At 43.7% G+C, this 26,596-nt stretch overlaps 1 protein-coding gene across 7 annotated transcripts in view; it reads right to left on the bottom strand.

Moving 5' to 3' along the window:
• The window catches only part of FYB2 (FYN binding protein 2), a 128,927-nt gene that overhangs the window by 67,103 nt on the left and 35,228 nt on the right, over window positions 1-26,596 (bottom strand). For 6 of the 7 annotated variants that reach the window (XR_009258098.1, XM_058717272.1, XM_058717273.1 and 3 more), the window contains exons 3-4: window positions 24,317-24,478; window positions 21,178-21,211 (exon numbers count right to left, since the gene is read on the bottom strand). Coding sequence is in view for 6 of the 7 variants with exons in the window: in XM_058717272.1 (XP_058573255.1) it covers window positions 21,178-21,211; window positions 24,317-24,478 (196 nt within the window). In the remaining variant the exon portion in view is untranslated. The remainder of the gene's footprint in view (window positions 1-21,177; window positions 21,212-24,316; window positions 24,479-26,596) is intronic. The other variant, XM_058717269.1, reaches the window with a different exon arrangement.

The raw sequence follows: 26,596 nt of genomic DNA, 5'->3' as shown, positions 1-26,596 counted from the left end.
TCTAAGAATATGTTATCATAAGCTCACTAATAAATTTGGAAACTCACAGAAAATTGGCAGACTTTTAAATATAAAATTACCACAGCGACTGAAGAAGTACAAAGGCTGACAGGCCAATAAAACATCAATGAGCTTGAACCAAAAGTATACACACTCACTCTCTCTCTTATTTACCTTCACACTCAATCCACTCCTCTCTTTTTCCTCCACCAAATAGTTTCATGGGCAAGTTTAAATGAATAGTTTCAGAGAATAGAAAAAGAGAAAAGTGGGGGTGCCTGGGTGGCTCAGTTGATTAGGCGACTGACTTCGGCTCAGGTCATGATCTGGCAGTTTGTGGGTTTGGTTCCTGCGTCGGGCTCTGTGCTGACAGTTCAGAGCCTGGAGCCTGCTTCCGATTCTGTGTCTCCCCCTCACTCTACCTGTCCCCTGCTCGCACTCTGTGTCTGTCTCTCAATAATAAATAAACGTTACAAAATTTTTTTTTAAGAGAAAGAGAAAAGTTACCCTACTCATTTGAAGAGGGCGCTATGATTTTGATATGAAAACCAGACTATGATCAAAATAACAAATATAGCCCCAATCTCACTTAAAAGATTTTGGCCCAAACTCACTAAATAAAATACCAGGAAAATGAGTTAATCGGTATTAAAATTAACTCAAGAACAACTAAAATTTATTCCAAGATGTCAAAGATGGATCAACATCAGAAAATCTACCACTGGAATTAATTACCTTGAAGAAATAAAAGAAACCAGAGTATTTTAATAGGTGCAAGAAAAAAAAATTCCACACAAACTCTCTTAATTAGATTAATCTCCAACAAATATACTAAATGGTGAAGTGTAACAGTTGAGATCAATCCTACTGGAAACTCCTGCAATAGGAAAAAAGAGAAACTCATAGAAAACTAGCCAAAAGGACATTGCAGACATCACTGAAGAGAAATACTGAATAGCTTATAGCAATAAATGCACAGCCACATAGTAAACAGGGAAATGGAAGGAAGGCAATGAAGATTAGTTAACACCCACCATTTTAAGCAAGAATCCCAAAGTTTGAGAATAATATCTCATTTGGCAAGAATATGGAGAAACTGGAATTTTATATTAGTTTGAGAGTATAAAGTGGCATGACAATTTTGGAATATAAAACTGAAGTTGTTTACTTTTGTTTAGAAATTTTATTTCTAAGTAACTTAGGGAAACCTGGTTATATTCACCTGGAAATATATGACATGATTACTGCAGCATCATTTGAAAGGGTGAACATTCGAAACAATTGGAATGTCCCTCCATAAGGGAACACATGAACAAACTGTGATATGTTCATATGGAGTAGCTATAATATGCAAATGATACTGAATAAACTAGACTCATATGCATCAATATAGGTAGAATAGGAAAATACAGCTTCAAAAGAAAATCATGTTGCAGAATGGTAAGATGGCATCCGTACAAAAATGTAAAATACCCTATCTTCAACAAATACGAATTTGTTCAAGTGTAAGACATACGCTAAATGGGGCATCTGGGTGGCTCAGTCGGTTAAGCCCTGACTTCGGCTCAGGTCATGATCTTGAGGTTAGTGAGTTTGAGACCTACATTGGGCTCTGTGCTGACAGCTCAGAGCCTGGAGCCTGTTTCAGATTCTATGTCACCCAATCTCTCTCTGTCCCTCCCCCACTCATGCTCTTTCTCTCTCAAAAACAAACATTTAAAAAAGTGCTGGGGCGCCTGGGTGGCTCAGTCGGCTAGGCGTCCGACTTCGGCTCAGGTCACGATCTCGCGGTCCGTGAGTTCGAGCCCCGCGTCGGGCTCTGTGCTGACAGCTCAGAGCCTGGAGCCTGTTTCGGATTCTGTGTCTCCCTCTCTCTGACCCTCCCCCGTTCATGCTCTGTCTCTCTCTGTCTCAAAAATAAATAAATGTTATAAAAAAATTAAAAAAAAAAAGTGCAATATTCCTTACCCTGAGTCAAAGTTAGGAAAAAAAAAAAAAAGACATACACTAAATGGATACACTCCTGTATCCACAGTATCCCTGCCTCTGGGAGGGAGAAAAAGGAGACACAGGAGTGAAATGAAGGGGACTTGTGCTGGATCTGTAACAAATGGAAAACCACTATTTCACTAAATGTGGATAGGAGAGGGAGGAGAAAGGATCACCCATGATATTCCCACCTTAACACAAGTGAGGTCTTAGTATTTTGGTATTCTTCCTAATTTTTTCCATTTATAGGTGTATTAGTATACCTGTTGCTACAGACAATGAAGAGGTTGGAATTCTCTCTTTTCTTGTTCCTCCTTCCCTATTGATTATTTGTATTGCAAGCACATTCCACCCAATTGTTTTCCCTCATTTGACCAGCTTGAGTATTTTCAGGGTTTTTTTTTGAGTCATATTCTCTAAAGATGTATTAACAGTTCACTTTGCTGAAAAGGAAAAATTATGAACTCTAATGCATCAGTAATTTCTCCCCTATTTTTTCCCCTCCCCTATCATAAAGTAATTGAGAGAAACTTTCTTAAATTATAGACTATGCCATGTATCTCATGCTCCAATGACCTAACAATCTCATCAGGTCTATGGTAAATTAACTTTATTAATAAGAAACAATTTGTGGAAAAATTGAAAGAAGAGCTCTAATCAATTTCTTGGACTACTTTTGTCAGAAATGAATAAATATCTGACTTTAGATGATCAAAAAGAATTTCAACTGAATATTTTTAAAAAAGTGTCTTTCAGATAAATTGTCTTTACAGAGAGGCAGTCTCAGTATTAATGTTAAAAATGAAAAAAGATATTGTAGATGTATTTAAACCTCTTTTTTTGCTACCTGAGAATATCTTTTTATCCTTTTCCTGGTCCATTAAAACGAGATCTGAAATCTGCCTTGATTTAATATAGTGTGGGTCAATATAAAGAACTTGGATAGCAGGGAAGAAATAAGTGTATGATTTAAATAAATCTATGCGTCAAGCTTTTGTTTCCACATTTATTAAAATAACTGTCTATAGTCTGTCTCCAGGACTGTAGACATCATTGGGAGACAAACACAGATTTATAGACAAACTTGGAGCTTGGGGTCAGACAGATATAAACTCGAATCCTAGCTCTTCTACTTTCTAATTATAAAGTACTGAATAAATACCTTAGTCTCAGTTTCCTACTCCTTAAAATAGTAATAACAAAATCTAATTTAAAGGTGTATTGTGGATATTGAATGAAATATTTGCTCTCTGTACATAAGCATTCCACTCAAGTGTGCTAGTAATATTATTGTATTGGAGGACAGAAGTTCTAATATTAAAAAAAAAAGTTTGACATACATCTAAGGGGCGACTGTGATCCCTTCCAGAGACCTTGGGGGAGTGGGTGCTATCTTCACACTCTCCCTCTGCTGTGCTCCAGCTCTCAGAGGGGAGCTCTTACACATATCTGGTGTCCTGGTTTTTAGTCTACTGCCATGGTTTTTGTGGCTGCTATGCAGAAGATGCCCCTCGACCACCTGATTCTGATGGCCAGGGGGCCTTGTGTTCCTGTGTTCCATAAGTCTGTAATAATAAAGAGACAGTCCTTGGCAGGCTGCCACCCCTAGGTCAATGCATAAATATCAGGCTGAAACACAAGAGCCGTCATTCTGTGAAAGAGGCCCACTTGCTTATCCTGGAGTTTTGGCCTGAGGGCCAGGCTTCAGGTGTGGTACACATCTAGAGGCCTATGGAGGGGCTCTCAGGGAACATAAACCAGTGGCCACCATCTTTATATAAGCCTACTTCTGCCTCACTACAACTCACAGGTATCTCCTGGAAAGGAGCTTACACATTTGTCTGCAAGCCTGATTGTTCTGTTACCCAAGGGATACCTTCAGATTGCCCAGCTCTGGTAGCCAGTGAGGCTTATGTTTGTAGACATACAAGACAGTATATATTTGAGGACTGCTGGTGCCAGAAGATCTGGCTCCTCATCAGTGTGAAGCTGGGTGCTGACTGAAGTCCTCTCTTTGGGACACTGGCAGGTCTTAGCATACCCTCAACTCCTGGGAGCTATTACAAACATAATAGGCTGCTTAGATGATCAAAAAGGTTTGAGATAACACCAAGAACTAGAGCAAGATTGAATGATAAGGTTTGCCTCCTACATGAGACCACTCCTTCAAGAGTGGGACAGGTGACTATTTCATCTATTGTACAGAAACCGAGAGAGACAAGCAAAATGAAGAAACAGAGGAATATGTTACAAACAAACAAAAAACCCCACAAGATAAAACCACACACACACACACACACACACACAAACATTAATGAAATGGAGATAAGCAATTTACCTGATAAAGAATTCAAACTAATGGTCATAAAGATGCTTACCGAACTTGGTAGAAGAATTCATGAGCACAGCAAGAATTTCAATGAAGAGAAAATATAAGAAGTACCAAATCGAAGTTACAAAGCTGAAGAATACAGTAACTGAGCTGAAAAATACAGTAAAGTCATTCAACAGCAGAATAGATGAAGCAGGGGAAAGGATCAATGAATTCCAAGAATGGGCAGTGGAACTTACCCAATCAGAGCAGTAAGAAGAAAAAAGAATAAAAAAAAAAAATGAAGATAGTTCAAAGGACTTCTAGGACAACATCAAGCAAAGTAACATTCACATTATAGGGTTCCCAGAAGGAGAGAGAGAAAGGATCAGAAAGAAATAATTACTGAAAATTTCCCTAACCTGGAAGAAAAAAAACAAAAAAAACAGTAACACACGTAGACCTAGGAATACCAGAGAGTTCCAAATGAAGTAAACCGAAAAAGACTCACACCAAGACACATTATAATCAATATATCAAAATTAAAGATAAAGAGAATGTTGAAAGAAGCAAGAAAAAAAAAACCTGTTACATACAAGAGAACACACATAAAACTAACAGATTTTTTCAGTAGAAACTTTGCAGGCCAGAAGGGAATGGCATGATTTATTCAAAGTGCTGGAAGAAAAACAACTTCAACAAGAATATTCCACCTGGCCAAACTAATGTTTAGAACTGAAGGACAGAGAGAGTTTTCCAAACAAGCAAAAGTTAAGGAGTTCATCACTACCTAACCAACCTTACAAAAATGTTAAAGGAATTTCATTATGCTGAGAACAAAGGGCACTAATTAGTAACAAGAAAATGTATGAAAATATCAGCAAAGGTTAAGTATATGGTAAAGGTAAATATATAATGAGGTAGTGGATTTATATTTATATCATTTGTAAAACTACTATGAATGTTAAAAAACAACAGTAGTAATAATAACTATAACTACAATAATCAGTTAAGAAATACACCACATAAAAAGATGTAAAATGTGACATCAAAGATACAAAACATGGGGATAGATTTGTGTTTGAATTTAAGTTATCAACTTCAGATAGACTGCGATAAGTATAAATTGTTATTTGTAAGCTTCACGGTAACCACAAAGCAAAAACCTATAGTATATACACAAAAGATAATGAGGAAGAAATCTAAGTGTGCTACTAAAGAAAGTCATCAAACCACAAAGGGAGACACAAAGAGGAGAATAAAGGGACAAAGACTATAAAACACTCAGAAAACAATTAACAAAATGGCAATAAATACATACCTATAAAAAATTACTTAAATGTAAATCAGCTAATTTTTCCAATTAAAAGACACAGAGTAAATGAATGAAAATAAAAAAACAAAACAAGACCCACCTATATGCTACCTACAAGAGACTCATCTTCAGATTTAAGGACACACAGATTGAAGGGTTGAAAAACGGAGGTTCCACAGAAGTCCTCATTACAAGGAAAAAAATTGGGTTAACTATGTGTGGTGACAGATGTTAATGAGACTTACTATGATCACTTTACAACATAGACAAATACCAAATCCTTAAGATGTACACCTGAAACTGATAGAATGTTATATGTCAATTATACCCAACTAAAAAAGTTTTCTTGAGGTTTGCATTTTCTTTTTATTGAAAGTTCTTTTTATTGCTGGCATAGCATCAACTTTCTATCTTTTCTTTTTTACAGAAAACCCCTGGTAATTTAAATATATAATAAAACATTGTTTCTAAATGAGATCTTCAACATTATGTAAGTTCAAGAAGAAACAAGTCCTGTAAATGCAGGGCTAGTGTTACAGACGATTTACAAAGGAAATGTTCTTTCTTTTTTTTTTCTTTTAGTGCTTTCTTTTTATATTTGAGAGAGAGAGAGAGTGTGAGCAGGGGAGAGGCATAGAGAGAGGGGGACAGAGGATCTGAAGCGGGCTCTGTGCTGACAGCAGTGAGCCCATAGTGGAGCTCAAACTCACAAACCGCGAGATCATGACCTGAGCCGAAGTCAGACGCTCAACCAACTGAGCCAGCCAGGTGCCCCAAAAAGAAATTTGCTGTCTTTGGACCCTTGGAATTCTGTCTTCAAAATCAACTTTTGGGGGCGCCTGGGTGGCGCAGTCGGTTAAGCGTCCGACTTCAGCCAGGTCACGATCTCGCGGTCCATGAGTTCGAGCCCTGCGTCAGGCTCTGGGCTGATGGCTCGGAGCCTGGAGCCTGTTTCCGATTCTGTGTCTCCCTCTCTCTCTGCCCCTCCCCCGTTCATGCTCTGTCTCTCTCTGTCCCAAAAAAATAAATTAAAAAAAAAAAAAGTTGAAAAAAACAAAATCAACTTTTGAATAGTTTGAGTCACGGACTTGGGACCTCCTGTCATGGTTGTTATACTTGCCGTGTCTACCCCTAGATGATACCTCTCTTTTGGACAATAATGTAGTCAACCTCTGTATGAGGCTGTACATTCTAGAGAATTGGCTCACAGAGCTCATTCGACCTGCTCACTTGGTCCAACAGTGACACTGTCCATGGTATTAGCTACAGTTTGTTGAGGTTTGCCATGTGGTAGGCACTGTGCATAGGTTCGTCATATCCATCTCTCGCTGGCTGTGTGGATGCGAGCAGTCACTTAAGACCTCAGAGCTTTAATTCCTTCAGAGGCTCACTGAGGAAAGCTACACGAGGGGAAGTTGAAAATTTTCACCGTAAGGTGGCTTTGGAAAATCTAAAGCAGAGCTTCCATTAGGTAGAAAGACTGAGACTTGAACAGCAAAACCTGTTAGCTCTACCTCGGTATTTAATTAGGGAGGTAGGTCTAAGTTGAAAGCCAAGCCTCTTTGACTTCTTATTTCAGTGGGCCATCCATTTTGGAGAGAAGAACAGGAGTAGCTTAGCCAGGAGTCACTCTGTGTGACACTGCACAGGTTCCTGGTGACAAGGGAGCCCAGGCCATCTGATTTCTCAATTATCCAAAGTCCCAAACTGGGCAAATTCCATTTCCAACAAATACTTTTTGTAAGACTACTCTCCCCATAGGGCTTCACCTTAAGAAATCCCCCTCTTGAGGGGCACCTGGGTGGCGCAGTCGGTTAAGCATCTGACTCTTGATTTCAGCTCAGGTCACGATCTCATGGTTATGAGATTGAGCTCTGCAACGGGCTCCACGCTGAGTGTGGAGCCTGCTTAAGATTCTCTCTCTGTTCCTGTCCTGCTCTTTCTCTCTCTCTCTAAAATAGAAATCAATCCGTCAATCAATCAATCAATCCTCTTGAGTGAAGGGATTGGTGAGGAGACATTAAAAAAAGACTAGGACTTAAATGCTATTTACCATGGATCTCAAAAAGCATTTATGCCAGGTTCACAAAAATACATGATAAATTTTCAAGGAGGATTTCTTCCACAAGCTATTAAAATTCTGTCTTCTACCTATTACTGCTTAAGAGGAACCACCAACCAAGCCACTGAGCATCATGGTTTGAAGATGACACAGGCTTTGGAAAGACAGATATGGGGTGAAACGCGAGCTTTCCCTGGCCGTGACCCTGAGCAGGTATTTGGCCCTGAGTGTCTTCTACCTGTAGTCCTGTTTTTCATGAGAACGAGAGGATGTAAATTCCGCTGTCTGGGGTGGCGCTCGGCACAGAGGGTTTGCTACCCCTGCTACCACCACCTCCACACACACACACACACACACACACGTGGGGAGGTGTGTAAGCCCAACCTTACCAGCACATTTCGTAACCTTACTAATTCACCTTTGATTTCAACAACAACTCTAGCAAATACAACGTCCCCAACATCACTCAGCGCTGGGCACTAGATATTTCTGTGTTTTCCATCAATGGATGTATAACCCAATTCTTCCTGTAAAGGGCCACCAAACTATGATGACTGATGGTTAATTCTCTGTGTTAACTGGATTGGCCACCAGTTGGGCAAATGAAGCGTTCTTTCTGGGAGCGTCCATGAGGCTATTTCTGGGTGAGATCAGCATTTGAATCCATGGAGTCGGTACCACAGATCACCCTCCCTCCTGTGAGGAGACATCATTTAATGCACTGAGGGTCTGGATAGGACAAAAGGTGGAGCAAGGAGGAATTCACCACCTTTTTTTCTCCTGCTGTGTTGATTGACCTGGGACATCTCATTTCATCTTTTCCTGCCCTTGGACTGGAATTTTTACTACCAGCTCTCCTGGCTCTCAACCACAATACTGTAGTCACAACCACAACACTGGCTAGGAGTCCTGGGTCTCTAGCCCACAGATGGCACATCACGGGACTTCTCAGCTTCCATTACCAGCGTGCGAACAAGTTGCTCATTATCAATCACTAAATATTATGTACACATTGATATTTATGCACATAATGTACCTATGTACCAGATATTATGTGCCTCATTCTTTTAAGTTTATTTATTTGAGAGAGGCAGAGACAGCACGAGAGGGAGAGGGGCAGAGAGAGGGAGAGAGAGGCCCCCAAGCACGTTCCGTGCTGTCAGCGCAGAGCCTGACGTGGGGCTTGAACACATGAACCGTGAGATCATGATCTAAGCCAAAATCAAGAGTCAGACACTTAACTGACTGAGCCACCCAGGTGCCCCAATGTGCCTAATTCTAATATAGAATACACAAATATTCTCTAACTCCCGCTGGTCCTGTTTCTTCGGAGAACCCTGATACAATGACCAAGTAAATGCTATTTAAGTGCTGTGTAACCTCATACAATATGCCACGGGAGCCAGGCATAGTCCCTAGTTCATTGCTCTTTTCCTCTGGACTACAGGTCACTCTAGAATCAAGGAGAAATTGAAAAATGAGAATAATGAAGCATAGCACGATGGTGAAGGTCAAGGAGCTTATGAGTGGGTTTTGGAGAATATTTTTCAAAACTTTGTAGGCCGATCCAACAGTTTCACAGATTAATCCTTCTCCGCATCATTTCTATGGGGGAAAATGTGTTGGAGTATCACTGTACTTTTCTGTGCCTGACATTATCACCCATAAAATAAGAACAGTATTCTATTACTTAACCTATGTTTTGAGGTGACGGTGCAATCGATGAAACCATTGTGAACTTGGGCATGGCTTTCTGAAAGCACGTTGCCTTCCAATGCCACCGCTAAAGCAGGTTCTTCCGTAACCAGCAGCAACTTCTGTAGCATGAAACAAAACGACCTGAAGCCCTCATTTTCATCAGCAAGGGCAACTTTTAAGGTATCTGCATTTCAAATTTCAGGGTGTCCCTTTCAGGTGGCCAGAACTTCCAACCCCAGCTGTTTTACAAAAAGCGAGAGCGGGCCATCCCCAGAGCTAGAGGCAGGCTTTCGGTAGCAACCCTGTTTCCCGACTCCAGCCCGTTGGCAGCACTAGACCCTGTTACAGAGCCCCCTCCTACCAACAAACAACAAATCGCTGCGATTTATCAAGTGTTTACAACATTGCCGGGCACTCTGCAGAATTACAGATATTCATCTCAATCCTCGCAGCCACCCTAAGAGGGAGGATTTATTGATTTCACCGTCTCCCATGTGAGGAAATGGGAGGCCCAGAGATATTAAATTACTTTTCTAAGATCACACAGCTTGTGTGTGGGGCTCAAAATAGGAATCTGAGGTTATCCAACCCAAAGTCTGTGCTCGTAGCCCTTCACAACATACTCCCTGGACCTTCTGATTTTCAAGTACTGCAAAAGCACTCAATTTAAACACACTTCAATTATGCGGCTGATGAGAAGTAGCAGATCTTCTTCCTGCTTTCAAATAATTTATAATTTAGACAGGAAGGTGAAAAACGCCCAAGAGTCTGGAAAATAACAAAAGTAGACTGTATATGATGAGTCTCAAAACAAACACCCTCTAAGTCCATTCTACGATTGAGCCAACATCTGCCCAACTATTGCGTGCCGCACTGTGCCCCACACACCCAGCCACCATACGTTCTAAAATGTCGGATTACCTGTGGTTCCTGCACACACAAGGACACTTCCTGCCTCAGTGTTTCTGCATATGTGGTCCTTCTGCTTGCCATATCCTTACCCCCAATGGCCGCTTCACAAACTCTGACTTATTCTTTAAAATATGAATTGTCAGGGCGCCTGGGTGGCTCAGTCGGTTGAGCGTCCGACTTCGGCTCAGGTCACGATCTCGCGGTCCATGAGTTCGAGCCCCGCGTCGGGCTCTGTGCTGACCGCTCAGAGCCTGGAGCCTGTTTCGGATTCTGTGTCTCCCTCTCTCTCTGACCCTACCCCGTTCATGCTCTGTCTCTGTCTCAAAAATAAATAAATGTTAAAAAAAATGATTAAAATATGAATTGTCATGGTCTCTGTTCCTTCTGAATCTATTCTCCACAAAGTGGTCAGTATGATCTTCTAAAAAGAGGATTGGAACCTTGTCACAGACCTGCTTAAGACTTCTGAGGCTTCCTGTGACTCTTAATGAAAAACAGCGACAACGACAAACCATCAGCCGCCTCCCCTTTATGATCTCACTTCCAGCAACTTCTCCAACCTCCTGTTCAACCATTCTCCTGCTCTCCCATGACACTCTAAGCGCGCTGGCCTCCTTTTTGTTGTCCAAGGACGTCATGCTCTCCCCCAACTCAATGGCTTTGCAAATGCTGTTCCTACCACCTGGAATGCCTCTGTATGGCCAGCTCTTTCTCAAGTGTCAGGTCTCCCCTTACACATTGCCTTCAACAAAGTCCTTCTCCTTCCTTTTCCAAATAACCCTCTTCCCCCCATTTCTGTCTACACAGCCTTTGGCTGTATACAATTCTCAGTAGTCGTCCTAATCTTTAAGTCATTTCATTACTTTTGTAAGTTTAATTTTTTTCTCTTTTGCTCTGTGATTGTATGTATCACTCACTGCTGGGTCCCTAGTTACAAAGACAATGCCTGGCACATTTTTTTGGAAAAATGTTTGTTTGTTTATAGAAAGAGAGAGTATGAGCAGGGGAGAGGAAGAGAGAGAGGGACACAGAGAATCCCAAGCAGACTCCATGCTCACCATGGAGACTGACTCGGGTCTCAATCCCAGGACTGTGAAACGGAGCCGAATATGGGGCACGATCTCACGACCATGACTTCATGACCTGAGCCTACATCAAGAGTTGGCCAACGTAACCGACTGAGCCGCCTGGGTGCCCCACAATGCCTGGCACGTTATAGGCTCCCAATGATCTGGATCCTCCTCCGATGCTCACAGAAATACTGAAAACTCCTACAAAGACAGACAGATGATGTCACATCATGAATATGTTCACTTAGCTCCCCCTCCGTGCCAAGCACTGTTCTATAATACAAAAGCAAACGATAGACAAGGTCCTTGAACTCAAGACTCCCATCGTCTAGAATAACAAAGAAAATAAACCAGAATTATTATTTGAGGCATTAATAAATAATAACAGAAGAATTTAGCAGGCCTCTGTGTGGAACAGATGGCACATTGGGAGAGGAGACACAAGGTCTGGTCCAGGAAGTGGGCATGTATTTATCATTTTGTCTTACATTTCATCATCATTTGCTTATCTGAATTTCTTCCCAAGTAAAACGTATATGTCTGAGAGCAGAGACTTCGTTTTGTTTTCTGTGACATTATCAGCATCTAGAACCATGTCTGGCACATACTTGGGGCTCAAAAAACGTTCACTGACTGACTGATGGACAGAAGGAATCCTGGACGATGAAAAGGAGCCATCTAAAGATCTTGGAGATCACTCCTTAACGCAGGAAGAAGCAAACATGAGTGCTCAGTGAGAACATGCTTGCTGTGTTTGGGGAGAGGCCAGGGGCCAGTCAGTGGGCTGAAGACAGTGAACAAGGGAGAGAGGGAGTTAGGAGGGGAGTCTCCAGAGTACAGAGCAGCTAGAACACGTAGGACTTTCTTGGCCTTGAGAAGGAGTTTGAATTTCATTCAAAATGTCAACCAGAGGGAAAGTGCTCAGTGTAGTTTGGTTAAATAACTATGGAATGCAAAGTGGAACAGGCCCACAGAAGGTAAAGAAGAAAGCACTGCCTTCCGGAAGGGCTAAAAATAACAACAAGCTTCTTGGTAGTGTCGCTTGGAGCTGATGGCTAGAGTAAGAAGGAGCAGAGGACAGAGATTATTACATGTGAGTCCATATCTTCACATGGCAGGAGCCCGCCCATGATATACAAGGGCAAACAGAGAGCCCAGATTGTTTTAAATTATTTAGCTTTAATATTAGCAGGACATGATATTGGACATGCAGATCAATGCAAAATATACAGATGACAGAACCTGAGAACGCTTTGTTTATATAAAAGTTCACGGACAGTGAAAGTTTAATCTGTCTATCCTTCTCCTTATCAACCTGTCATTCAATTAGCCCATCACTTACTCAGTTATTAAGTAATTATTACTTGCATGTCTACTTCCTGGGGAAACAAAAGCGAGAAAGAGAGACAATCATGGAATTTAGAATCTAACAGATATCTCCAAAAATCTCTCATGTTACAAAAATTCTGAGACAGGGTGGTGTAGTTGAAAATCCTTATAAATATCCAGTCCTCAGTTTGCATCCCAGATAAGCTCTGTATTATCTTAAAGTTTTTTTTATTTTTTTTATTTTTTTTTCAACGTTTGTTTTTTTTTTTTTTTTTTTTTTATTTATTTTTGGGACAGAGAGAGAGCATGAATGGGGGAGGGGCAGAGAGAGAGGGAGACACAGAATCGGAAACAGGCTCCAGGCTCCGAGCCATCAGCCCAGAGCCTGATGCGGGGCTCGAACTCACGGACCGCGAGATCGTGACCTGGCTGAAGTCGGACGCTTAACCGACTGCGCCACCCAGGCGCCCCTTTTTTTTTTTTTTTAATGTTCATTTATTTTTGAGAGAGAGGGAGAGAGACAGAGCGAGCACAAGCGGGGTAGGGGAAGACAGAGACAGAGTCACAGAATCCAAAGCAGGCTCCAGGCTCCGAGCTGTCAGCACAGAGCCCAATGCGGGGCTCGAACTCACAAGCTGCAAGATCATGACCGGAGCTGAAGTCGGCTGCTTAACCGACTAAGTCACCCAGGTGCTCCTGTATTATCTTACACTTTAGAGCAAGTCATGAAATGTCTCTGAGCCCTTGGTTTCTCATCTACAAAATGAGAATATGAATTTTGCCCTCCTAAGATGATCATGGGACTGAGTCTAAAAGATACAAAGGGCTAAGGAATGCCCAGCACGTGGCCATAGTCCAAGATTAGTTTCCATTCAACCTTTTCGAATAAACCTATGTACAAAAATAGGGTCTAAGTCTGCAACTTTAGTGTCTAATTTCTTCCTAAATCATGAATTTTTCCAGCTTATCATTCGAATGCCACTCTAGAGAGATGAGACTTGTTAACACTTCAATACTTTAGCTCTACCCTGGCCAGCCTCCCTCACACTGATCTTTCTACAGACAGAAAAAGAAATCTTAAGGCAGGAAAGGTATTCCAGAATACCTGTGTGGACAATGTCAAGGCTTAATGTGTAGAGCAGACCACGAGTCTTAAAAGTTTCCCTCTTTGGTCATAGGTGAAGTTCTAGTGTGAATCCTCTGTAAGGCAGCCTGGAGGGCTGGTTCATAGGTGGTACTCTGAAACATGCAGACAAGGTCAAATCCTGGTACTGATGATCCAGCTGTATCATCTCGAAATCCTTAACCTGATTCTATGGTCAGGGAGTCCACTAACCACCAATTTCATGGGGGTAGTTACGGTTGGAAGCTTTAAAATGAGAGAGTAGACATTAAGTACAGGGCACAAACCTCCGTCCGTGACAAGTGCTCAATAAACAGAACCTACAGGTGAACTTCTCTTTAAAAGAGGAACACTTGAAACTATGATAGAGAAAACCCCCAAACACGTGTTCTTGCCACCAATGCCCTTGGAAAGACAGGCCAAAACAGTGGCCTTGCTGTGTCCCTGAAATCCAATTAAAAAGGGATAAGAAGAAGTTCCTGAAGTGGCTTGAGCTGAAGCCACCTGAACATTCTAGGTCTATGACTTCATAAGGCACAGGCTTCAACAAATTCCCTCTCCTCATTCTTGCCCCATGGTGATTGAATTAAGCATGCTGAGATGTCAGGGCCCACCTTCACCTCCCAGATACCATCAGGAGGAGCCCGTTTTGCTGTTGGTCAATCAGAGCAGGTCTATACCAGTCTGGACTACCTGAAATGCAGCCATTCGAGAAAGAGCACTGTAGTTGCAAAAACATAAAAACTAGTCCTAAGAAGTTCTGGTCTTACATGCACAAAGGCACAAGGACATGTTGTTTTAAGTAAAAAAACAATCCCAAATAGCTTTCAGGAAGGGTCAGTCTTGTACTGAACACTGAGGATGTGCCAAGCACTCCACACGTTAATGCCAACAATGATGGAAACAGCAAATCACCTAGAAACTCTCTCATATCCCTCTTTTGCCTTCCTATCTCCTTCTCTACAGCTGATCCTGCAGTCACTGCATTTCCTCCACAACACATCTGGAGTCCCTTCATTTTGTTAAATCTCCATTTCTACCACCTTGTCCATATCAAGCGATTTAATCTCCTCAGTTTCCTCATCTATAAAACTGGATATCATCTACCTCTTTTTTTTTTTCAACTTTTTTTTTTTGGGACAGAGAGAGACAGAGGATGAACGGGGGAGGGGCAGAGAGAGAGGGAGACACAGAATCGGAAACAGGCTCCAGGCTCTGAGCCATCAGCCCAGAGCCTGACGCAGGGCTCGAACTCACGGACCGCGAGATCGTGACCTGGCTGAAGTTGGACGCTTAACCGACTGCGTCACCCAGGCGCCCCTCATCTACCTCTTCAGACGGTCATAAATGGAACCATACGTGTGAAGAACTTAGAACACGTAAAATATGAATGCTGATTGCTTGCATTTGTTGTTATCGTCACTCTTTTGTTGTTGCAATGGCTTCTGAAGCTGTCGTTCTGTTTCTACCGGTCTCCATACTAAGTTTATTATTTATACAGCATCCCAAGTGATCTTTACAAAATAAATGTCAGCACATGTCACTCCCTTGCATAAAACTCCCGTGGCTTCCCAGCGTATTTAGAGCAAAATCCAAATTCATTCCATGGCTCTCAAGACCATCACTGCACCAGCCCACTGTGCTCCCTCCTTGCTGGTTCTCTCAATGTGCAGATGGAGTTCTCCCTTGAGACCCCATTCCCTCTCCTGGCACGTCCATCTCCTAGACCTTTCATGACTGCGTCCCTCATCATGCAGGTCTCATCCTGAATGTCACCACGTCTGGCCTCTCTTGATCATCCTACACTTCCTATATCCTAGTTACTATTCGAATGCTCTCGTTAATTTGCTTTATGGCACTTACCACTATTCAAATAAAGACTACAGACACATTTTGCTTGACCACCGTGGGCTTGTTCTGTTATTATCAGTATTTTACATGAATGCCTTAGGTAAGGCATTTATTTCCATTTCCACAGGATCTATCCTTCCCCGTCATGTAACGCATGTCCTAGATGTAGTGACATAATCTGCTCAGCCCTATAAGACATCTGTGTTTCTCACTCTACGTGGGGTAGAAATACCAGAATGCAAATACAAAAGCATGTTCCAAAACATTAGGATGAAAGAGATCATCAGGAATATTCAAAATAAGCTTACGTTATCTTTTAAAGACTATCATTAAAATGAAGACACAAAATCAAAAAGTTCAGGAGAGAAAATGGTGGACTCCTGCGACCCACCCACAGACCCTCACCTGTGAAACACCATACTGTATGAATCTTCTCTCCTGAAATAAGCAGGCTCTCTCTTTTTTAGTGTTTGAGTCAGAGATTTCCTGAGTCAGGACTACCCCCTGACACTTCTTAATGGGAGCAAAGCCATATTTATAGCTAATGAATAAAATATTAGCCAACTCTGCTAAGTACTGACAGAGACCCAGTGCTAATTGCTGCCCTGGGACTAACCTGCTTTGCTCACACAAATAGGGGCTGCTTAGTCAAGAGGGATGCCAGCCAGCTTGGCTCTCCTGAAAGAGTGATGACAAAGAACAACCTCCAACGAGTCATTCCACTGTTGGGAACTAACGAGATATTTATTCCAGAGATAACAAGGAATGGAGAGGCCAAGGGTTGAAAAACCAAGACTTACTAAGCATCCTCTGTGTACTCCACGCTTCATACACGTTATTTCATTTAGTCTCCGTGATAGTCAGTGAAGAAGTATTACTGTGTCCACCTTACAGACGCATACAGCAAAGCTCTGAGCTGTCACAGGTGGAGAGGAAGCATTTGACTCTATGGGAATGTGACTCCAGACTGGACCACGTTGCATTACACAATGCTGCTTCTCATCTTTAACACACAACATAAAGAGGTTCAAAAGTCAGTGGCTACTGTAAATGTGCTGAGTTTCTAACAAGATGATTAAAACATATACCCATAAAAGTACAGCTACAGACTCCTGTTTTGTGAGTGATGGTTGAAAACGATGAAAGTTTTATTTAACACAATGTATCCCTTAGAGGTCTTAAGAGCAGTCACGTAAGGAAGGGGTCAAGACCCTGTTTACAGTACCAATGAGTAGATCTTGGACAGATGGCTAGGGGTAGGGAGGTCATTTGTGGCCCCAGCCCAACTCAGACTTTTGAATACAGAAGACAAATGTGTCACATGTGTGTAGGTATATGTACCTGCATGTAGGAAACCTTTGTCTATACAATTCCATATTCTCAATGTATGTAAGAGGGCTTGGCATATAAATCAATAAACATAGGATGAATGAATAAAATGTGCCTCAACAAGAAAAATATGGGACTCTTCTGGTAATGAGCTCACCATCAAAGGATTTTTTAAGAGACTAAGTTTCTGAGCATGGATTCTTGCCTTTGGAGGGGGGTTCAACAATAGCCAAGCAAGCTTTATTGAACACTCTCTAGATGCTTGGCATTGCACTCAACAACCTACAATCATTATTTAACATCTGCCATACCTGTATGAGTTAGATCCTATCAGCTTCCCACTTTACGTGAGTAGAAACTAAGGTCTGCAGAGGTCAAGGCATTTGTCCAAGGTTATGCAGGTGTTAAGTGGTAGGCCTCGGACTAAAACCCCCAGACTTGTTAATATTACGCTACGTGGCCTGCTACATCCAACAATTGCCAGGTCCACTCCCAGTAATGACACCCCATGTATTGCTTCGAATCTATTATTTGTACTGAAGATCAATACCATGAACGTGGAAGATGTTCTTTCCAAACAAGTGCCAGTTTCCATGGAAGTTGGATCTAACGCTGTTCAGCATCATTGCATTTACGTGTTTGAGCTAACACATCACTGGGGTGCCTATGTGGCTCAGTCGGCTAAGCGTCTGACTTCGGCTCAGGTCATGATCTCACGGTTCACTGTTCATGCCCCGTGTTGGGCACTGCGCTGACAGCTCAGAGCCTGGAGCCCGCTTCCGATTCTGTGTCTCCCTCTCTCTCTGCCCCTCCCCTGCTTGCACTCTGTCTCTCTCTCAAAAATAAACATTAAAAATTTTTTTAAAAATAAACTAACACATCACTGACCAGCTAAAGTCCCAACTTCTCAGCCCGGCACCTAATTAACTTTAGGATCCAATCTCAGCTCTTACTCTTCCACATCAGAATACTCTGTGTCTGTTTATCCCCCACTTTTGTACTACTGCCTTGTTTTCAGTCACATTCTGTCTCCTTCCTGAGCATCCCTGGGTCCATCCATCCATCCAGTCAGGAATGTGGTGATTTCTGGGAACAGTACCCTGCCCTCACCCACTGTACAGTCTCACAAGAGGGAATACGCGTACCTATTTAATCCTGACCCATCACGCAGTAGCCATCTCAAGAGCTTCCATCCTCCATGAAGCCGCCCCTAAGTATGCCGGTTCCTCTTTGCCCCTTTTGCTTGGTACTCGTACATCACCATGGACCCTACTGTAACTGCGGTACAGTGAACCTCATTTCTGATGATGGTCGGGTTCTAAAGTCAGTGTGAAAGGACCCGATGGTCCAACTGCCCTTCCGGGTCCCTCAGGAAGGAGGTGTCACATTAGAGACTCCCCACTGTTTCCCAATATGTGGCCAGCAAGCGAGTTTAGCCTCCATATTGAAACAGACCGCTGCCTTTGATGAAAGTGCCAGAGAAGAACTCAGCTGAGGTCGGAGGCAGACCATAGGAAGAATGCGTATCTGGTTACATACCTCAATCACAGGACACATATCATCACATTGAGATGCTCAGAGAAGGTGAGTCATGAGGGAACCAAGATTGACTCAGTGCATAGCAGAGTTATATTGTCCCCTCACACGGTCACCCTGGGGCCCATGTTCATTGAGTAAACAGTACAACTCATTGCCTCAGCTGTCTAAATTGCTTTTTCTCTTTCACAAAAACGCACATAGAATGTGGCTCCACTCACCTTCCCTGTGCTGTCATTTAACTCTTTCAACTGGGCAGCTAAACTAGGAGTTCCTGGAGCAGGTGGACCATATGCCCAACATCAGATGGTCAGTTCCTTGGTGAACAAGATGGTCTCATCTTACTAAGATTTGGCTCCTGTTTACCTCCACAATAGCATTTCTTTTCATTCCAAACTACCCTTCCCACACCAATTCTACTAACCTATTTCTAGTTTTCACAGAGAATACCCATTTCCCCACAGCTCCTGCCTCTGCCTATCGTGCCCTTCCCCACGTCATCCAGCCAATGTCTATCCTCAGTACTCACGGCAAATGTTTCCTCTTCAGTGACAGGCTGATTGGATGTACACCCCTATTCTTCACTCCTTCTTGGATCCCTGCCCCCACTTTTTTTTTTAGGTAAAGTTGTGGTGTCCTCCCACGCTGAAGCTGGGCCACGTGACTTGCTTTGACCCATAGGATGTGAGCAAATGTGATACAGCAGAGTCTGAAAAGTGTTTGTGCAACTGGGATGGTCTTGTCTGCTGTGACTGTAGGTTGTTCCTCAGCCAGTTTGCTGGAGGGTGAGGCAGACGGTGTGAAGTCAGGTTGCCCCACTCATGCCAGCCAAGGCAATCCTACATCCGCCAGCTGCAGGCTGACCCCTAGACAAGGGTAGCAACCCCAGTCAATATCAGGGAAACTGCCTAGGGAATCTGCAACATACTAACACCACCAGCTGAGCCCAGCCCAGATCAGCTTCACCCACACTTTTGCCAGTGCTGTTGATACTTTGTTGTGTATTATGGAGTATGACTGTAGCAATAGATAACTGATTCGTTTTCTATAAAGGCTTCACTGACCCCTCCCAAGGACAAGTGATCACTCCCATATTTGTGCAACCTCTCAATCTTGTACATTCCTCTATTAGGAAAATTAACACATTCTAGTCTTATAAACGTTTGGTAAATAATGTGGGGATTGGTTTTTATGTTCGCTGCTTCTTCCAAGGCTGACCTTCTTGAGAAAAGGAACCTATTTGTGAGGGAGGTGAGGTTGATACACTCAAAAGAGTTTGGGCACACCTGTTCGTACAGCCATTATGGAAAAGAGTATAGGGGTTCAATTAAGAATTGACCTGTCATATGATCCAGCACTCCCACTCCTGGGTATGTATCTGAAGGAAATGACATTAGCATCTTGAAGAGATGCCTCTACACTCCTGTTAATATCGCAATAGGCAAGATGTGGAAACAACCTAAGCGTCTACCAAAAGATGAATGGATAAAGATGTGCCCTCTATGTACGGCAGGATGTTATTCAGCCACAAGAAAGGAGACAATCCTGCCATCAGTGACAACACGGACGGATCTTGATGGCATTAGGAAAAGTGAGATAAATCAGACAGAGAAAAAACAATTATCGTATGGTATCACTTAGATGGGAAATCTGAAAAAAAAACAAAACAAAATGAAACTTGTAAAAACAGAGAGTAAAGAATGGTTACCAGAGGCTGAGGGATGGGTGAGGTGGGGAGATGTTATTTACGGTACAAACTTATAACTAGTAGATAAGGAAGTTCCAGAGATCTAATGTGCAAATAGTGACTACAGCAAAAAGTGTTTTATTGTAAATTTTAAAGTGGCCAAGAGATGAGATTGTAACTGTTTTCAACACAAAAGAGAAACGAGCATTACGCGAGGTGAAAAAGGCATCAGCTAACTACTGAAGCAGTCATACTGCAATTTACAAATGTGTCATACTAACATCTTGCACACCTCAGACTTACACCATCTTCTATTTCCCTTATATTCGATAGAAAAAATAGTTTGGGCATCTATGGGTTGGAATCATGGTTCTGCAAATGGCCAAACTTTCCGAACCCAAGTGTCTTCAGCTAGACAATGAGGACAGCGGCAGCCATTTTGCAGCCTTGAGAAAAGGAAGTGAGAAAATCTGCATAAAGTAGCCAGCTCAACGCACGACACCCCAAAGGGCTGCACAGATAGTATTTGGTTGAGTGAATTAATGAACCGACACTTCCATGGCAAAACTCTCAGAACAAGCACAACAAAAACAGTAGGTCCTTTGTCCCATTACCGATTCCTAACACCACGCCAGCTGCCCACAGCATTCTGTAGCCTCTAATTCAATTTATTACTATGGAAGCTGATGTTTCAATTTACTGAACCCAACTGTATAATAAATAAAAGTCCCTCAGAGGACCATCTTTGCAACTTCTTGTCAGCACAGCAGTTAAATGCAGTTTATTTAATCTCTCCTCTAAAACAAAAGTTGCAGCTTGTTGCTTATAAATCTGTTCTTCCTGCAACCCTTCGGAGAAATAGAGACACCTGGCGTGGACTTACTGCCTGCTCTCAGGCAGGTTAAGCAGCCTTGTCAATGGCTACATGTGCTGTGCTCCTGCCCAATTAAGAAGCAGGTACTCACCTCTCTGGAGGCAGGCAGCCCTCTTCCACAGCTGCTGTAAGAGCAAGAGGGAGAGTGAGAAGGCGCATAGGTGGCAGCCTGATTAAAGCGAACTTTGTGCAAGGCCCTCACCCCAGAGACAAAGTGAGGAGCCGCAACTCACTGGTGCCCCAAACCGCCTCCCCCCTCCCCAGCACCCAGGGGACCCTGGGTCCTGCAGTCCAGCATTCACCTACACTTCATGGTACTGTGTGTGTGTGTGTGTGTGTGTGTGTGTGAGAGAGAGAGAGAGAGAGAGACAGAGACAGAGATAAATAGATATGAACAGGGGAGGGGCAGAAAGGAAGGGAGACACAGAATCCAAAGCAGGCTCCAGGCTCCAAGCTGTCAGCACAGAGCCTGACAAGGGGCTGGAACTCAGGAACCGCAAGATCATGACCTGAGCTGAAGTTGGATGCTTAACTGAGCCCCCCGGGTACACCTATGGTGCTTCTTTATGAGTCTTCTCTTGGTCTTCTGTGTTAGACTTTGACCTTCTGGAGTACCAGAACTTGTGTTGTGGGGTCTCTATGTCTTGCGTCTATCACAGGGCCCAGGGCAAGGAGAGTGTAGCTGCTCAACACAAACTTGAAACAATGATAACATTGCATTTATTGAGCACATACTGGTGTGCCAAACATTGTTTCCACTCTTTCCATGACTCATCTCATTTATCCTCACAGACATCAGGGGAGGAGTGTTACTGTCATCCCCATTTTACAGATAAGGACAATGAGGCTCAGTGAATAACATGCCCAGGCCTAAATAGCTAGCGACTGGGGGAGCTGGGATTCACAAAGCCCATTTTGTTACAAAACACTTGGTGCTTTGTTCTATGTTCTCTGATAGAGTTCTTCGCTTTGGGAGTGTATGAGGTCTCAATGATTCTGTGCTTTAAAAAAATCATACTTAGCTTTCTCTGTTATGGAGGTGGCCAAATTATTATTAATGTCTACTTATAAAAGTTTTGTTTTTTTTTTTTTTTTCACTAGGCAAAGAACTTTATTAACTTTGTTTCAAACTTCATTCCCCGGCTTCTTCAGCTTCATTAGTTGCCAAGAATGAATTGTGTCTAAGCAAATACTGAACAGAGTTACACTGTCCAAGGGGCTGGGGCTTAAAAACATTAGAGATCTAGATTTTATCAGATCCATGAACAGGATGTTAATTTTTTTAAATGTTTATTCATTTTTTTTGAGAGACAGAAAGTGGGGGAGGGGCAGAGAGAGAGGGAGACACAGAGTCCGAAGCAGGCTCCAGGCTCTGAGCTGTCAGCACAGAGCCCGACATGGGGCTCGAACTCACGGACCTGCGAGATTGTGACCTGAGCCCAAGTTGGATGCTTAACCGACTGAGCCACCCAGGTGCTCCCATGAACAAAATTTTAAAAAGCACTCGTAATCTAAAAAAGAGCAGCTCCTGGTAACTTCTTCAAGTCCTATCTCCTTCAGAAGTTGACTCCATTCAGTTTGCTTCCTTCTTGGAAGCTTCATCAAAACGCTCCACGCGACCTGCAACTTCCTCCTCCTCCTCCTCCTCTTCCTCCTCCTCTCCAGTAGTGGGTGGTAGACTGTGGGCAGAAGCTGCTGCACCAAGCTGGTTTAAACTGCTGGGTAGGCTTTCTGTCAGCTGCTTTATCTCCACTTGGCCCTTGATGGTGAAAGCGCTCGCTGCCCCGGGCGCCCGAACTCTAGGGTCGCAAAAGCGGATCACGGATCACCCTTCCTCGGTTTGCAAACACAGTCACTTCTTTGACTCACCAGAGCTACTGTTTGCCCCTAACTTCTTTAAGGAGAACTGACATTTTTTTTTATCATCTCCTGTAGCTCCTCTATGAACCATCTTCTTTCGGGGAGCAGTTCCTTTCCCACCAACATGCACCTGTGCTTGCCAGTGCGAGTTCCTCCTGGTTTGTGATGGTTTCTTTCATCTTGGTGGAGCAGAAATGGGACCGGGGGCTGGGGTCCACGCTCGGTGGGGCGGGGAGGGGGTGGGGGTGTCTCGGGCCGACCAGCTGAGATCAGGTCCACGCACCAGGGCTCTACATCCTCATAGAGAGTTTCCTCTCAGGATCAGACGGAAGAGGATTGCAGCAGTGATTCTCAAAATGTGGTCACTGGACCCGAAGCATCAGCATCTCCTGGGGACCTCGTCACAAAGGCCAATTCTCGGGTACCCAATGCACACCAAATAAATCAGACGCTCTGGGAGTGGGGCCCTGTGATCGGTGTTTTGACAAGTCCCCTAGCTGATTCCGGCAGAGGCTGAAGTTTGAGAACGAATGCGTTCAAGAAATTTAACCGAGGGTGTTCCGAGCCGTCAAGTGAACAAGGCGCAAGGTCTGCTGGCACTCGCGGCCACGGTAAAACCAAAGTTAGCACAGCACTAGGTGTCACCCCAAAGAGGGCGTTCATCTCGCGTTTCATTAGAGCAAACATAAACAAAGGCCTTTAAAGTGTCAACAGGATCAGACCACCGGGCAGCCGCAAGGGGATGAGAAGGTATTCCTCTAAGCAGAGGACGAAGACTCAGAACAGCACAGGAAAATGGCTTCCGAGGACTCCTCAGTTCCTGCAAAGGGCCAGCAGGGGGAGGCAGGGGTGGGGCCCTTGGACTAGTTACAGAAGGCCGATCACACAGGCCTGAGGGACCCACATTAGGATCACCCGTCAAGTTCAGGCTGATTTTCTTCCCTTTTCATTCCCTCCTCCCTCCTACCGCCCTGATTGTGTTGACAACACAGGCTTTGTAGGAATCACAAAAGCTCCCTGCTCCCTGCTTGACTACTTTTCGTTTTCTTCCTCTTGGACAGCTTCCCGGTGATCAAATGCAATGCTCTCAGGGGAAGCGGGCTGGCCCAGGAGCGATAAGGGGCCAATTCCTGCAGATCTGTCATATTTCACGGGCAAGCTGCCACGGCCTCCACGTGAAAATAAGCAGTGATGGACGTCCGGCCCCATGGAAAAGCAGTTCGGCATTATCACCTGGGAGCTGACAGGAAGAGGGAGGCAATGGAGGCCGGTGGGGGGCTGGGGAGGGGGGGGAGGGATGTGGGCACTGGAGCCATGACTTCCACTGGCCCCTGGCTGGCTGCCTGCAGGGGACCTGTGCATTTTCTTACCTTCCGTGTGGGTCTTAGCAATTACAGCTGCCTGCCTCTGGAAGGCCTGGAGGTTCACGGCTGGGGGCTTCGGAGGCTTTGGGGGAGGAGGACCCAGGGACTTGATGGAAGGCAGTGGCTTCGTTTTGAGAAGTTGGTGATGCCTATCATCTGGCTGTTTCTCTGAGCAGAGATTTAAAAAAAAAAGTGAGTTATTTTATTACTATTTTCCATTTCATGGCTTCTTGGATGAAACTGGCCAGTCTCTCTCCCTTCTTGTCTAGATCTGTCCTACTGGCCAGGGTGCCCTGATCAAAATGCAAACCTGATCATGTCACTAGCCTGCTGCCCAGAGGACGAAGCCTGGCTTCATCAGCATGACATCCATTTATGTACTCCATCCTCTGGCATGTTCCTACAACATGGCCCCCCATCCACATTTCCAGATTCTTTTATTACACTTTAGCATCCTTTTCTGACCTCAGCCCAAATATCTTTCACTCATACCAATGGCTTCTCAGTTGTCTGAATTTGATTTAAAAAGTCATCCTGTATCCAAGACTTTGTTCATGCCATTCCTGGCTCTGGAATGCTGTTCCCTCACTTCCTTCTTGGCAAGCTCTGACTCGTTTAAGGCCCTGCTCCAATGACACCTCCTCTGGGAAGGTTTCATTGATTTCAAAATCGAGGTGAGAATTAACCACTCTGTTTTGTATCTCCACAACGTATCATTAACACCTCTCCGCCAGTGTGGTGGCATATTAGAGGGGCCGCCAGTCTATCTTACTATTGAGGGTCAGCTCCTCATGCACAGGGACAAGGCCATATTGCTCTCCTGCCAGCATCAGGCAGAGAACCTACTTCCAAGAAAATGCATGGTGACTACTCCCTGAAAGGTTCCATCAAGCACTTATGACATGCAAATAACACGGGGGCTATAAAGAGGAGTAAGAATTGATCTCTGATTTCCAGGGCTCACAGTCTGGGACAAGCTTCAAGGCTAAGTTTATGGTATGTGGGCACCTGTGGATTGTATGGTTTTGCGTCCTGGAATTTTCTGAGACAGAAATTGCCTACATTTTGTCCTTCTGTACTCAGAAGCCAAACTCCAACAGAAATCCCAATATTATATGTGAAAACCATATCTGCCTCTAACGCTTCACAGCACAACATCTTGTATGATCCAAGAGCCTTGTTTTTGCTTCACATAATACAGTGGTTGAGTACATGGTCTATCCATGCTAAAACTAAATATGGCGGCCAGTGTACAAATCCCTCATTGCAACTGCCTCAGAGCCCTGCTGCCCACTCTGGGAGCTGGGAGGACAGCCCCCTTGTGCCCCACCAGGAGGGGTTATATCAGCCAGAACCAAGCTCCTCTCTTCCTAGGCTTTTTTTTTTTTTTAAAAATTATTTATTTTGGGAGAGTGCGAGTGGGGGAGGGGCAGAGACAGGGGGGACAGAGGATCCAAAGCGGGCTCTGCACTGACAGGCTGACAGTAACGAGCCCGATACGGGGCTTGAACTCATGAACCGCGAGATCATGACCTGAGGTGAAGTCGGACACTCAACCGACTGAGCCACCCAGATACCCCTTCGTAGGCACCTATGGATTATAATTATAATTAAATTGTAATGATAAGTTGCAACATGAGAAATTTCAGTCTTTATCAAATTAAGGAAATGTAGCGAAAATGAATGATCACTTACCAACTGGGTTCCTAAGTTTTACCAGGTGCTGTGCTAAGCCAAGGGCATGGGTTCTCTCATTTAATCCCCTCATCAGCTCAGTCAGGTAGAGGAACCATCCTCCTGCCCCATCCCTTCACCAATAACTAATTATCTACTCTATTCCAGGCACTGTTCTAACAGCTGGGTATGGAGTTAAGAACAAGAAGAGATCAAGCCTTGCCCTCAGGAATTTTCATTCTAACAGGAGGAGACTGATGATAAACATGCAAACAAATAAAGGTAATCACAGAGACCTGCGGGTTCTATGAAAGAGATCCACCAGGCTGATAGGCAAGAGTGGGAACTGAACTAACTTCTTCAGATAAAGAGAAGGATTAGCTGTGAAAGTGTCATGTGAACTGAGACCTAAATGCAGCTATGGAAGGCTCAAACAAGAAGGAAGAGGAAGAGCTAATGTCAATGTCCTGAGCATAATAAAGTCTTTTCAAGGAACAGCAAGAAATCCAGTGTCTATTATGAGCCAGGGGGAGAGAAACAGGAGTACGTCAGAGACATCAGCAGGACCCAGAAGGTGCAGAGCCACGAAATCAGAGACCACGATTGAGAGAT

The sequence above is a fragment of the Neofelis nebulosa genome, chromosome 2 (genome assembly GCF_028018385.1).
Source record: "Neofelis nebulosa isolate mNeoNeb1 chromosome 2, mNeoNeb1.pri, whole genome shotgun sequence".
Classification (NCBI taxonomy): domain Eukaryota; kingdom Metazoa; phylum Chordata; class Mammalia; order Carnivora; family Felidae; genus Neofelis; species Neofelis nebulosa.
Note: the sequence above shows the minus strand (reverse complement) of the source record. Positions and strands in the feature narration are given on the sequence as shown.